The 15,779-nt window shown below is 43.5% G+C and overlaps 1 protein-coding gene across 2 annotated transcripts in view; it reads right to left on the reverse strand.

Annotated features, from left to right (window-relative positions):
- The window catches only part of cuedc1b (CUE domain containing 1b), a 156,365-nt gene that overhangs the window by 13,779 nt on the left and 126,807 nt on the right, over positions 1–15,779 (reverse strand). For both annotated transcript variants that reach the window (XM_043718351.1, XM_043718352.1), the window contains exons 4-8: positions 13,675–13,801; positions 7,478–7,649; positions 5,173–5,265; positions 3,759–3,848; positions 1,256–1,349 (exon numbers count right to left, since the gene is read on the reverse strand). In XM_043718351.1, the coding sequence (XP_043574286.1) occupies positions 1,256–1,349; positions 3,759–3,848; positions 5,173–5,265; positions 7,478–7,649; positions 13,675–13,801 (576 nt within the window). The remainder of the gene's footprint in view (positions 1–1,255; positions 1,350–3,758; positions 3,849–5,172; positions 5,266–7,477; positions 7,650–13,674; positions 13,802–15,779) is intronic.

Raw genomic sequence — 15,779 nt, forward strand, 5'->3', positions numbered from 1 at the left:
GCGGACCCTCAAGACAGGCTTACTGGGCATGGCACTGATTGCAGACCCTCAAGACAGGCTTACTGGGAATGGTACTGAGTGCGGACCCTCAAGACAGGCTTACTGGGAATGGTACTGAGTGCAGACCCTCAGGTAGGCTTACTGGGAATGGTACTGAGTGCAGACCCTCAGACAGGCTTACTGGGAATGGCACTGAGTGCGGACCCTGAGACAGGCTTACTGGGAATGGTACTGAGTACGGACCCTCAGACTGGCTTACTGGGAATGGTACTGAGTACGGACCCTCAGACAGGCTTACTGGGAATGGTACTGAGTGCAGACCCTCAGGTAGGCTTACTGGGAATGGTACTGAGTGCGGACCCTGAGACAGGCTTACTGGGAATGGTACGGAGTACGGACCCTCAGACTGGCTTACTGGGAATGATACTGAGTACGGACCCTCAGACTGGCTTACTGGGAATGGTACTGAGTACGGTCCCTCAGACTGGCTTACTGGGAATGTTGGTTGGAAGGAGTTCAAAAAGGATTCACTGGAGTGATATCCGGAATGAGGGAGATGTCTTATGAGCAAAGTCTGGGCAGGGTATATTTGTGTCTGGTGCAGTTTAGAACAGTAAGAGGTGACTTGTTTGAAACATGCAAGGTCCTGAAAGGTCTTGTCATGTCGATATGTAAAGGATGTTTCCTTTTGTTGGAGAATCTAGAACAAGGGGTCACTGTTTTAAAAGGAATAGGCTCTCATTTAAGAGATGAGAGTTGTGTTTTCTCACGGCTGGTCAGGAGTCTTTGGAACTCTCTTCCACAAAAGGAAGCAGTCACAGGATCTTTGAATATTGGTAAGTTAGAGGAAGATAGACTCTTGAGAAGCAAGCAAGTGATAAGTTGCTGTGAGATGGAGTAATCAAAGCAGTCATGAGCTTATTGAATGACAGAGCAGCCTCAAGGGGTTGAGTAAGTCTATTCCTGCTCCTAATTTGTACTTTTGTACTAACTGAGTAACTCACCGCAAGAAGTTGCACTGGCAAATAATGGCTTCCAATGCTGAATGATCTCTGCTACTGTCCTCTACTGTGAGATTTGGGCCGAACGTTTCGTTTTCCAATAAGAAACACATACAATCAAGAGGAGTTATCTCCAAACAGGAATCCTGATTTTCCAAGGCACATCTATCAGTTACATAGGTATGGCTGCTGACTCAGACTGGGCCTTGACCCATCACTTTTTACCATCAAAAAAGAGAATGATTAAAGGATACGTGTGATGTTTTAAGGAGTGCTTTCGCTTCAACTTCCTCATTTTTGTCTTCTCAGAGAAAGCTCGGGCCAGCTCGAAAAGTTTCTTCCTCGTCGCTGAAAAATACAGGCATTGGGTCAGCTCTCTCTTGAGTTTGAGATCATTATGGTTTTATGATTATCATTATGCATCCAAACATCCACAGCTCCTCGCTCTCATCCACTAACAATAACAGCACTTCTAGGCTGCGGGAAATATACAATGGACAGCTAAAAATGAGATTTCAAAGCAGACTCTTCTAAAAGTGTAAGAAAAATATAACCAGGCTTTTTGTTTTCTGTAAGAATGAATCCTACAGAAGACAGACTTGTGGTGCAGTGGTAGCACCTTTACATTTGGGTCAGAAGGTGCAAAGTCCCACATTTGGGGCGACACGGTGACTCTGCGGTTAGCACTGCTGCCTCACAGCACCAGGGACCCAGATTCGATTCCAGCCTTGGGGCGATTGTCTGTTTGGGGTTTGCACATTCTCCCAGTGTCTGTGTGGGTTTCCTCCCACAATCCAAAGATGTTCAGGTTAGGTGAATTGGCCACCCTAATTCACCCATCGTGTTTCCCAGGGCAGAAATGGCTAACCTGAGGGGTCATAGTTTTAAGCTGGTTGGAGGAAAGTATAGAGGGTATGTCAGAGGCGGGTTCTTTACACAGAGTTGTGAGAGCATGGAATGCGTTGCCAGCAGCAGTTGTGGAAGCAAGGTCATTGGGGACATTTAAGAGACTGCTGGACATGCATATGGTCACAGAAATTTGAGGGTGCATACATGAGGATCAATGGTTGTCACAACATCGTGGCTGAAGGGCCTGTTCTGTGTTGTACTGTTCTATGTTCAGGGGACGTGTAGGCTAGCTGGATTAGTCAGGTGTAAATGTGGGGTGGGGCAGTGGGTTGGTGTGGACTTGTTGGGCCAAAGGGCCCACTTCCACTCAGTCGGGATTCTAATTACTTGTTCGCCACAGAAGGAGCAGCTGCGACACAGTTCAAAAGTCTGATAATCAGCAATACTCTTCCCACCACCTCCACACTTTCTCTCATAAGGAAAAAAGTGCACATGCAAAGATACGCTAAAAGAAATTCTTGATGTGTACTTCCACTTTGACAGATTTAGTTTCATGATAAACACGCATGAAAAATTTAGGAATGGTTAAATGTGAAGGTAATGGGGTTTTTAAACAGGGAACAGAGTCCAAAATTATGGCTGAGCAACATCTCTGGCCTGGAAAAGGTGTCAAACTTTCGTGGGGAGGAATTATGATAAAATAAATCCCACTGAAAACTCTCTTTGGAAGCATTTTTTAAACTGACATTTCACCTTCTATCTTAATCCTATATGTATTACCCAAGATTTATCTCACCCAGAGTAAAATGAGTAAACCATGAAGTGCTTTTTACTTCCTGGCTCGGTGTGAGAGAGAATATTTCAAATTGACTGCTTTCTTCTTCTGCTTGTTGACCTTACTGCCGCTGAGTGTGAACATTTGCTTCCAGCATCAGCTCAAGGCAGAGTAACAGTGGGAAAGGGAAATCCACACGAGAGAGACTGCCTGATCTTTTGTCAAGGTCCATTGGTGGATACTGTTAATGTGGCATTCATCACAAAAATCCCAGCAGGAAAAGTGGGAGGATGGGCGAGGTCGTGGACCTGGAGAGCTGTTGAAATAACAGCCGTACAGGTACAAAAGAAATCTTGCATCTTATGGTTCTACTGCTGGCAGCACCTTGGCCTCAACACTTTCCGTTCGGCCACATTGATCCACAATGACAAAATTAAAATTGCGTGCACTTAACGGGTCTTGCAATTGATCCCACATCCATCAATGTGGAGCATGTGCTCTGCAGACCCCACTGCTGCCTTCACATTCAAATTCTGATTGCTTGTCTTATAACCCCACTGGGTCCAACTCTGTTTTTTGGTTTACACTCATAATCTTTAGTTCTGGATTTCCCAATCAACAGAAAGAGTTTTCCCATTGACCCTATTTGTTCCCTTTAATATCTTGAAAACTCTGATCAAATCATCTTGTAGTGATTTGAAATGAGGTCAGCCAGGTGGATCTCATATAATAAGAGTTCCTTGATTGGGGCTGTTATCCTGGTCACACCAGGGAGTCCTAGCTGACAGATATAAACAGGTGTGTCAGAGATTCTGTTCACTCTAAATTAGCTGGGGCAGTGTCATGTACTCTGCAAGTGTAAATAAAGGATGATTTGGTGATGTGATACCAGCTTCTTACCCTTTAAAGTAATACAACCAGGTACCATGTTGAAAACAACACTTTGTCAAAGTAAGGGGAAGCTGAACAAGTGCTTGAAGGAAAAAGTAGTGTGTTGATGCGGTCAGATACACTACGGTAGGAGACGGTGTGGAGCTGTTGCTGGATTGGAATGCCAATCATAGGCTAGTGGTGCTGCAAGGTCTGTTTCTGTGCTAGGATAAATATTAAGTAATGGTTTGAGATGAACTCACATTTTCCCATGTGTTTCAGTTTGTCCCTGAACATGGCATCATCAAATACTAGATTGCTCGATTCCGCAACACCAGAGGCACCAGATTCAACTGCAGCAAATGGGAGACAAAAGGGTTAAGGTTTTGCATCCAGATACTTTCTCATCACATCTTTATGGCTATTCATCCAAATGCAGCTATCCATGGCACCAGCACTGTAGAACAACCATTAAGGAGAATCATTTTATCTCTGTCAATAGGCTGACATTAAATCATTCCATAATGACTGGTCTAGACAGTAATTTAAGTCTTATTTTTATTCATTCAAGGCTAAAGTGAAACAAACTGAAATTAAAATTTTGTAACCTGGAATTTCTCCTTAATTCAGCCCAATTCACTTTTAACTATTTCATTCAGTAAATATTTATTTTAAAATGATATATCATTGCAATAAAGCAAAGAGAGCAAGCAATTTGCACACCTCTAACTTCCCAGAAATAATTCGAGCAAAACTCCTATCAAAGCAACTGTTGGACATCCAAAGGGAAAAGCCAGGCCCTGTTATCTCAACTCTAAAATGGCCACAGTTGTGGAGGAGGATAAAGGCATTCCAAAGCTTTCCTTGATTGGCCAGCATCGATACTTTAGACTAAAGGCAGCTTGTATCAAGTGTTTGAAGTGGCAGCAGTGTGCCTATCAAACTGCCTAAAGTCACAGGAGAGTGGGAATTATTCTCACCACCATTTGGTTGAAACATGTAAGATTGTGAGGGGGCTTGACATATAGAGAGGTTTTTTGCCCTTGTGGGAGAATCTGCGGCCAAGAGAGCACAACCTCACAATTAGGAGCCGTCCATTTAAGAAAGAGGTGAGAATTGTTTTCTCTTGAAAGTGGTGAATCGGTGGAATATTTTACCACGGCTGGCTGTCAAGGACGGGTTGTTAACCATATTCATGGCTGAGATAGGTTTCTAAACGTTAGGAGAATGAAGGATTATGGGAATAACGCCACAAAAAAAAAAGAGTTGAGATCAACCACCATTTAGTTTAGAGGACAGCGTTAACCACCGAGTGACAGCTAACGTTCGGAGCAATGACGATATCATTTTGAACTGGAAGAGGTGAAGATCTCTCTGAAAATGGGCAGTCAGAGTTTAAGTCTTGAGCTCCTTCTTTTCTGAAGACAAGACAGACAGCCCACAAGCTCATTCCACCAAGACAGTGGCTTGCTGTTGAATATACTTGTAAATGATCACCAACACTGAACTAAGTGGCTCATCAACATGCAGGGTAATTTATCAAAAGGAGAGAAGAGAGATAAATCATTAAGGCTATATGGATCTCATTAGGCATCCAGCAGTAAATCACTGAAGTCTAACAGAGGCTAATAATAAACCAAATGAATTATGCTGATTGGAAATTAATGGTTTATTTACCTGGAACTGCTGAGGGCAAACTAATGCTGCCAGAGGGCAAAGACTCATTCGCGCTGTTGGACTTTGATTTTTTTGACTCATACTTTAGCCGGTCTGGGAAAAGAAAAACAAGATATAATGTACTCAGCACTCAAGTTGATTTTAATTGCAATTAATCCCACAGGTAATCTCGATTATAATAAATTGTTTTAAATCAGCTGTGAATCCTATATCAACAACAGTATCCAGCTGGTAGCCGATATAGGCTGGATTTCGATATTTACACATATCCACCACACATAAAGGCACAGCAGCATTGTGGGAATGTTATTGGACTATTAATCTACAGTCTTAGAGTAATGCAATCATAAATTCAAATTCCACATGGGAGTTTGAAGTCAATTCAGTAATGAATCTGGAACAAAATGCTTGTATCATTAAAATGACCATGAAGCCACCCAATTAAACCACCCAATTAATGTGAAATCTCAACTGGTGCACTTTAGGGAAGGAAATCTGCCATTCTACTAGAGACTCAAGACTTACAACAATGTAGTTAGTTCTTAACTGCCCTCTGAATGGCCTAACAACCCGCTCATTTCATGGACAATTAAAGAAGGGCAACAATTATGACCTGGTGAGCAGCATTCGCTGTTCCAAACACAAACATAAAAGCAGGTCAGAAAGTCTCCTGGCCACAAGAAGCATATAGAGGAGAAAAGGTCAGCCTAGCTCATCCAACCCAAACTCAACAGTTCCCACAATATAGCAGTCAAGAGGGCAGTGGTTTCCATGACCATTCTACAAACTGGTCAATTATGAAGGTGAGCTTGAACCTGCGTTTCCCTGTCTTGATATTATGGCTTTGTTAGGACATTACAAATGGGCTTGTGAACAAAGGCCCGGAGGCGGGGATTAGCAAGACTCCCGGTCCTAATCACCAAACAACGATAGCTAGGGCCAGAGTAGAGTTGGCTATGAGCCACTCCATGTTCAATTAACCTTGCTGACACTCAACATCCACATGACTGGCCAGTCAACAAAGAGATACCATTAGCCTGTATCTATGGAACCCAGCTTCCAGTATATGAAGGAAAGAGAAAGATAAAAGGATGGTCAGTCAGTTTAGCCTCTCCTACATACAGGTGAAACACTATACTGGGAAATCTTTCTGATCCAGTGTTACATCACAGTGTACTGAAGTAACAACTTGTATACAGTGTTCCCTTGTATCTGCCATACTGAACAACACCTGTAGGTGGAGCTGTAAGAAGGAACCAAGCAGAAAGCTTGTTAGTAGCTACGTTAATAAAGCAACTTTGTATTCTGCTTTGTCTGGAGCCGTTTCCAAATCCCAGGAACTTCACCATGTAGTATACATAATAAAATGTATGGCACTTGGGGTATGGTACAAGGAGAAATGGCAATGCCAATCTCTGTGCCTGAGTTGAATTAGTCATACCCTGGCACCTGTACCAGGTGCAATGTTCCTCCCAAGAATCCCTTAAGGATTGATCATCCTGGTTCAAGTCAAAGCACTTTGTAAAGCTGGCTGGAGATGCTGAAAGACTGAGTGGTCTTCATAGCTGAAATGTGATGATAATGCCAGAGTAAAAATCATTGCCACATGAAACCTGAAAGGCTTTAGGAGGGTGGGACCGAACAGGATTACCAATGTGATTGCATGGTCAAAGTGGAATCTGATTTGAAAGAGATTATTTCAACCCGATCAATTGGAATTCAGTGAAAACTAAAATCAGGCTGAGAATAAATTTGCAGATATCTGAATCTGCCTGTTTTCCACTGGGCAGATTAATGTTAAAATAGTGCAAATAAAAATCAATATTGCCTCAGGAAAATGAGGTAGTCATATTTTTATCCATTTCCTTTCTAGTTAAGGAACACATGACATCTTCCATTTTCAACAAGGGTGGCTATGCCCAGCTCCCACAAAGTAACAGTAGTTAGGCTCCTACTTCCCCTCCATCAGGGGAAGAGCCTCCAGACCCTGTAGGAATTTGCATTTCTCAGTTCAAGAACTGAACAGCTCGGGTGGTTGTTAGACTGTGGTGGCATAGCCAAGTGGATTCCTAACACATACATCCTCACATCCAGATTAAAGGTCAGCCTAAACATTGCTTGGATCCTTACATGGAGAAAGGTCACTTGGGACTAACATACAGAGGTACCTCCCACTGGAACTACAATTTTCTGGCTTCCAGAGTGAGACAGGAAAACAGACAGAAAAGTGTGGAGGTACAATGACAGTCTTCCTACTTCAGCTATCACAAAGCTTCCCTCTCCCATTGTGTGTGGGTTGCCTCACCTTTTTCCAGTGCCTGTAAGAACTCCCGATTCCGCTGCAGCTCCTTCATGAACTCCTCATTCTGCAGGAAGAGCGCAATCCGCTCATCCTCCAGGTACTGCTTCAGTTTTCGCTCCTGCTCGAGTGATCCTTGTGACTCCTGGCCGCTCCCACGATGGGCTTTCTGAGAGTTCTGCAGGGTAGGAGCATACTTTCTCATTAATGATGACAAGTATTACTTCCATGTCAACATACAGACTGTGCCCACGTCATCAAACTCAAGGGCCTGGTGTGTAGTCAGGATTTGCACTGTATGGTACTGCAGGCCGGAGGAGGGCTGACCTGAGTGGCAGCCATAGAGTCATACAGCACGGAAATGGACCCTTCGTTCAATTCGGCCATATTGACCAGGTATCCTAAATTCATCTAATCCCATCTGCTAGGCCCATATCCCTCTAAATTCTTCCTATTTATGTACCCAGCTTTTTAAATGTTGTAATTGTATCAGCCTCCACCACTTCCTCTGGCAGCTCATTCCATACACGCACCACCCTCTGCATGAGATGTTGCCCCTTAGGTCCCTTTTAAATCTTTCCCCTCTCGCCATAAAACTATGCCCTCTAGTTTTAGATTCTTCCGCCCCAAGCAAAGACTTTGTCTATTTATTCTATTCATGCCCCTCATAATTTTATTAACCTCTATAATGTCACCCCTCAGCCTCCGCATATCCAAGGGAAACAGCCCCAGCCTGTTCTGCCTCTCCTAATAGCTCAAACTCTCCAAACCAGGCAATGTCCTTGCAAACCTTTTCTGCACTGTCTCAAGATTAACAACATCCTTACTATAGCAGGGAGACCAGAACTGAACACAGTATTCCAAAAGTGGCCTAACCAATGTCCTGTACAGCCGCAACATGATATCTCAAGTCAGTTGGCTTGCTGATCTCCACAGGAGGTTTTTAATGTAACCTGGAATAAAGGTGTGAACATTTGATTGATAAAAGTACAGCACCTGCAAGCTGTACACCTCTAATTGTTTACCCACAAAATCGGTTTCTATTCCATAGGCTGGTCACTGCACCTTTAGTCTGGGAGGGCTTGAGAATTGGTGTTTGCTTTGAATTGCTCAGCAAGCGCCCCTATAATGCTTTGGTGTACTCTTCTCCCTCCCATCTAGAGAGACAATGATACGTGCTATAAATATATTGCTTGCATTCTGGTTCGGCAATAAGAGGAGAAATCTATATTTGCGTGCGATACACTTTCAGATTGGAGACGGACTATCATTCCATACACACAAAGTAGCCATCCAGGGAGAGAACTAGTGTTCAGCTCCTTCCTGTTAGTATGTTGACTGCTTAGCTGGCCTCTGAAAATGCATTTCTGTGCTCCAGACTCTTGTACACTATGCGTTTTGGTCCACTCCTTTCAACAAGGTAGTTGAAGTCTAATCGTGAATAGGTCATCGACAGAGCGGAATTCACAGAATCACTACAGTGTGATAACAGGACATTTTGGCCCAACAAGTCCACACCGACCCTCCAAAGAGTATCCCACCCAGACCCTACCCTATTACTCGACATTTCCCCTGACTAATGCATCTTTGAACACTATGGGCAATTTAGCGCAGCCAATTCACCTAACCTGCACATTAGTGGGCGGCACGGTGGCACAGTGGTTAGCACTGCTGCCTCACAGCGCCAGAGACCCGGGTTCAATTCCCGACTCAGGCGACTGACTGTGTGGAATTTGCACATTCTCCCCGTGTCTGCGTGGGTTTCCTCCGGGTGCTCCGGTTTCCTCCCACAGTCAGGTGAATTGGCCATGCTAAATTGCCCGTAGTGTTAGGTAAAAGGGGTAAATGTAGGGGAATGGGTGGGTTGCGCTTCGGCGGGTCGATGTAGACTTGTTGGGCCGAAGGGCCTGTTTCCACACTAAGTAATCTAATCTAATCTTTGGACTGTGGGAGGAGACCAGAGCACCCGGAGGAAACCCACGCAGACACGGGGAGAATGTGCAAACTCCACACAGACAGTTGCCAGAGGTTGGAATTGACCCCGGGTCCCTGGCGCTGTGAGGCAGCAGTGCTAACCATTGAGTCATCATGCCACCCATAACCTTGGGACACCTTTGGAATTGTGAGGGTGCCTTTGCTGCCCACAAGAATTGCCAAGTGAAAAGGTCTTAAAGCATTATTGAGAACTTCCTTTGTACAAAGCAAGAAAGGGGCCTAATGTCTAGTTTAGGCAGCCATCGGGAACACCTGAAGACATGAATTAATCCAATACTGGGTCAAGATTTTTAGTGCTTCATTTCCGAAAATATTACTCCCCAACTCCAATCCCAGCCACCCCATTTTCAGGTGTAGAGGGGTAAAATTTCCTCTCTGATATTCAAACACCAGATTCACTAAAGTGGACAGACAATAGTTTCAGCCAAGATATTATCTCACAAGAGGAGCCCGATTTTACGTTTATGTTCAATCAAGACAGTCAGTAGGCAAATTGTTCTTATAGAGGGCAGAGGTGGGGGGAGGCAAAGTAGATTGAAAGCTCACATTTTAGTCACATACTCATTTGGCTACATGTGCCAAATTGGCATTAAAAGGCATTTAATGTTTGAGGGAGCATAGGAAATTATTCTGACATTGGACAGATGATACAAAATGAAAGTCAGGCCTGTGGAGTGCAGAAGGGGTGATACAGTGTGATACACCTGCTCCTCCAGCCCCAGAAAAACAAAATATCGCTGGGTCTTTTTAGCTCCCTTTCATCACAACTGCGCACGTTCTTCAACACAGACAGTTGTGAGTGGGTGCAGTGATTGCTGTGAACATGACACTCATTTGAACTTCAGAATTCCAACCCAAGTTATAAAGCTACAATTCACCTGAAACAGGCAGGTGCACTGGCCACCCTTTTCAGGGTCCTACCCCAAGATGGCAGTAGTTTGATTACCAAGGTAACTGGAACAGTAAGTGATGCAGCACCACTTTTGAGCCATTGCCTCTGGGTTTGTATCGGTGTTTATAACTTGATCAAAAACATATTTTTTTTTAAACATGGTTTCAAGCATGATTGAGTATGGAACAATTTAGTGGGAGAAGATGCACAACACCGGATATTGTTCATATTGAGGTGGCGTCAATTTGTTCACCCAACTCATTCCATAACAGACATTTGTAAAAAGTTCTCTCTCCACTGAGCACCTGTGCATATCTTTAGTCCAATATGGGCCTGATTCATTCTAAAGCAAATAACTTCGCCACAAAAATATAATAAACACTCCAACATGTTACCAATCTCTACTTTTGTCAGTTTCTAAAAGTCCAAGCTCAGTTTCTCTTTTTATAAAGACAACAACTACCTGCATGCCAGAAGATAATGTTGCGGCTGTACAGGACTTTGGTTAAGCCACTTTCGGAATATATTGTGCAACTCTGGTCTCCCTCCTATAGGAAGGATGTTGCGAAATTTGAAAGGGTTCAGAAAAGATTTACAAGGATGTTGCCAGGGTTGGAGGATTTGAGCTATGGGGAGAGACTGAACAGGCTAGGGCTGTTTTCCCTGCAGCGTCAGAGGCTGAGGGTGACCTTATAGAGGTTTATAAAATCATGAGGAGCATGGATAGGGTACATAAGCAAGATCTTTCCCTGGGGTGGGGGAGTCCAGAACTAGAGGGCATAGGTTTAGTGTAAGAGTGGAAAGATTTAAAAGGAAGCTAAGGGGCAACTTTCTCACACAGAGGATGATGCATGCATGGAATGACCTGCCACAGGAGGTGGTGGAGGGTGGTACAATTACAACAATTAAAAGGCATCTGGTTGGGTACAGGGCAACTCCCATATCCGTGGAATTGTTTTCTGCGGTTTCAGTAACCCGCGGTGTACCATGGACCGAACATATTAGAGGGAACTTTCCAGAACCAGGGGGCTGCTGGGAAGGTAAATCTCTCATTTAAATGAATGGGTTGATTCCTATCTGTGGTTTCAGGCTTCCACAGTAGGTCTTGGAACGTATCCCTGCAGTATTGGGGGTGGGGGAGAGAGACTACTGCATATGAACAGGAAGGGTTTAGAGGGACATGGGCCAAGTGCTGGCAAATGGGACTAGATTAATTTAGGTTACCTGGTCGGCATGGATGAGTTGGTCTGAAGGGTCTGGTTCCATGCTGTACACCTCTATGACTCGAAGCACTTAAATTTATTAGGGGATATACACTTGATGATTCTGTGTTCTTGACACATACTTTGAAGCAGCAGAAACATATACTGAGACCTCAGGTGTAGATGCAATGTGCCTGCCAGGATATTTTTGCCCACTCATTTATGCCAGGAGCTAAAATAATCAAAACAGAAGGGCCAATGTCTTGAGATGAGCAAACTGTCCCCCTGTTGAGAGGGTTATCCAGCATTTCTCAACAGGACTAAAGAAATTGCTGTTAATGAGTGGCCAGGGTTTCACCTTGCTCTTTGCTGTTCCTTCTTATCTGTCTCTATCTATTACATCACCATCACAGTTCCACTAAGCTCTTCATTAGTCCAATGCTTTCCTGAATGAACTTTCATTCTCCATAAAATTCAGCTCATGCCAAGGTTCTGCTACCCACCAAATCTCACTCAACAGCAACAGGCATTTATCATGAGAATATAAAAATCAACAGCCAAAATAAGGAGGCTCCCTCGACCCTGTTCTGGAGTCAACAAAATCATGGCTTGTGTGACGGTTGCCTCAAATTCCCATTTCCATCTAATTCCAATAACCACTACTGAGCCTCTCACGAGAAACGTTTTCTTTAAGGTCTTTGGCTATGTGCGTGGGCAGCAGCTTCAAGGTTTCGTGTGAGTTGATCAGCGTTGACACACACCAATCAGGGCATTAACTTCTGGTTCTACAGGCTGCTGTCAAGCATGGATCTCGGAGGCCCATTCAGCCAGAAAGAGAAGTAACTCTCTTTGTTAGTCAAAAATCTAACTTCCTCAGCCTGAAAAATATCTAATGACCCCATCTCTACTGCCCTACATTGAAGAAAATTACAAAGTCGTGACCTTCTGACAGAAAAAGATTTCTCCCTATCTGTCTTCAATTGGACAGCCCTGAATTTTAGACTCTATCTTCTAGTTTTAGTGTCTCCCAGAAGGGGGAACCATCCTTTCGGCATCCACTCACTTAACTCCTCTCAGGATCATATATCTCAAAGAGATCACCTCTCATTCTTCTAAACTCCATTGGATAATGGCTCAGCCCGCCCAATCTTCTTCATTAGACAATCCCCCTCCAGGTATCAGTAGAGTGAACCTTCTCTGAACTAATTCTAACATACTTACATCCTTTGCTAAATAATGAATCTAAAACTGCACACAATACGCCAGACTGTAGCACTGCCAATGCTTTATTTAACTGCAGCAAAACATTCCAACTTGTATATTCCAGTTCCCTTGCAATAAACAACAATGTCCCATTTGCCTTCCCAATCACTTCTTTCACCTGCATTCCAACTAGTCTCTTTAGAACAATGAAATATCACAAGGTCTCTCTCAGGAACTCTATCAAATAAGATTTGACACTCCTCACATGAGATATTAGGACAGGCTTGGGGGAGGCGTTGGGGTAGTGGCATTATCGCTGGACTGTTAACCCAGAGATCCAGGTCATGTTCTGGGGACCCGGCTCAAATCCTACCACAGCAGATGCTGGAGTTTGAATGTAATAAAAATCTGGAATTAAGAATCTAACGCTGACCATAAATTGATTGTTGGAAAAACCCATTTAGTTCACTAATGTCCTTTAGGGAAGGAAATTGCCATCCTGACCCAGCCACATTGCAAGTTCAGACCTACAGCAATATGGTTGACTCTTACCTGCCCTCTGGGTAATTAAGAATGGGGAATAGATGCTGGTATGGCCAGTAATGCCCTCATCCCATGAACAAATAAGGAAAACAAGAAGTGACCGAAAGACTATCTAAATAATTTAGGTGTTAAGGACAACTGCATTGTAGAAGGGGAAAGAAATACAGAACTTGGGAATGGCCTACAGTGCTCAAGAACCAACCAACTGAAGCAAAATCACTACTTGATAGACATTTCTACAAAGACTATGAGACCCAGATGGTGGCTCTGTCCTTGGGTGGAGTTGAATGCAGCCTTCAGCATTAACTCTTTCAGAACCATTATTTATAAAACAGGCTTCTTTGTGACAGTTACAGAATCATGCTCACCTGCACCACATCAAGCTGTTGAGGTAATATTCGCAGAAAATCGTCAGGCAGGTTACCGAGTAATGGCGGATTCCAATTCCGATAGCGCGCTTTCGAGTGGTTCCCACCAGAGCTTTGTGCGTCAACCCTGGGGTCACAATGGAATAACCAGGAATGTAACTCCAGCTTTGACATGCTGCTTTGTGTACACATCCATGTGATATTGCAAACAATTACAAAATGTCAAAATGAGCGTACATCGGTGGTAAGGAGAAGATTTTTAGGAACAGAATTTCCTCGCATTTGGAAAAGAATGGACTTATTGGGGATAGTCAGCATAGCTTTGCGCAGGGGAGGTCTTGGCTCATAAATTAGATCGAGTTTTCTTTGACGAACTGACAAAGGTGATTGATCAGGGTAGACCAGCTGATGATGTCGCCATGGGCTTTACTAAAGCATTTGACAAGGTCCCTTATGGTAGGCTGGTCCAGAAGATTAAATCACTTGAGATTCATCTGAGTTGGTAAGTTGGATACAATATTGGTTTGGTCAAAGGAGATGGAGGGTAGTTGTGGAGTGGTGTTTTTCTGACTGGGGGTCTGTGACCAGTGGTGTTCTGCAAGGATCAGTTCTGGGACCTCTGTTGTTTGTAACACATATATGAAAATGTAGGTGGTCTGATTAGTAAATTTGCAGACAACACAAAAATTAGCAGCGTTGTGGATAGTAAGGAAGATTGTCAAAAGCAGGATATGGATCAGTTGGAATGTTCTGGGCCGAGGAGTAGAAGATGGAATTTAATCCAGACAAGTGTGAGGTGATGCATTTTGGGAGTTCAAAAGTATACAGTAAACGGCAGGATCCTCAGGAACATTGATATACATGGGGATCTTGGGTTAAAAGTCCAAAGCTCCCAGAAAGTGGAAACACAAATAGATAAGATGGGATACTGCATGCTTACTGTCATCGGACAGGGCATTGAGTATGAAAGTTAGCAAGTCAGTTGCAGCTGTATAAAACTTTAGTTTGGCCACATTTGGAGTACTGTGTGCAGTTCTAGTTACCACACTACAGGAAGGATTTGGAGAGGGTGCAAAAGACGTTTACCAGGATGTTGCCTGGATTGGAGTGTATTAACTATAAGAGAGGCTGGACAAACTTGGATTATTTTCACTAGAGCATCGGACACAATGTAGCAACCTGATAGATGTTTGTAAAATTATGAGAGGGATGAATGGATAGTAGGAGTCTTTTTCCCAGGATGGAAATGTCAAATACTAGAGGGCATAGGATTAAGGTAAGAGGGGGCAAGTTTAAAAGGAGATCTGTTTTTGCACAATGCCTGGGGTGGTGGCAGAAGCAGGTACCACAGCAATGTTTAAGAAACAGTTAAATAGACACACGAACAGTCAGAGATTGAGGGAGATGGACTGCATGTAGGCAGATAGGAGGAGTTTAGAATAGTATCATGGTCGGCACAAATGTGATGGACTGAAGGGCCTGTTCCTGTGCTGTATTGTTCTTTGTCAAGCTTAGAAACAGGCCATTCAGGCCAACTAATCCATGCTAGCGTTTATGCTCTATCCAAGTCTCTTCTCATCCCTTTGTCTTTCAGTGCACCAGTGACATTACATCACCTTCCATCAGCTGCAGCTACACGAGCATCAGGCTCTGGTTATGTGACAGGTTTTCATTGATGCTGATTACGCAATCCTGATGTAATAAGCTTAAGGAAAAATCCTATCACCAGGAAGTGAAGTGGTCAACAGGAAATATTGCACAAAGGGACTCCAGAACAAGAGTGGTCTTCAGGTGAAGCAAATTTGCAGGGGTGAATGACAATGCAACACTTGATGAAATTCAGTCCCTAATTTAAAGTAATACATTCTTGCCCTTGTCTTTATGTAGTACTTCATTATTTGTGGCAATGCAGTTAAATAGCAAGGTCTGTTGTAATTTGGTAAAGAGTTGGTTGGAGCTTATAAAATTCTCTTCAGTATAAGCTGAAGAACTGGGAGATACAAAACCAAGAACTAAACGCTACCACTGGCACAACAATATAATTACAGCATGACACACTTACACAGGATTTTTCCATTATACACTGGGACGTAAGGGTTTATAAT

Source organism: Chiloscyllium plagiosum, chromosome 28 (assembly GCF_004010195.1).
Source record: "Chiloscyllium plagiosum isolate BGI_BamShark_2017 chromosome 28, ASM401019v2, whole genome shotgun sequence".
NCBI classification, from domain to species: domain Eukaryota; kingdom Metazoa; phylum Chordata; class Chondrichthyes; order Orectolobiformes; family Hemiscylliidae; genus Chiloscyllium; species Chiloscyllium plagiosum.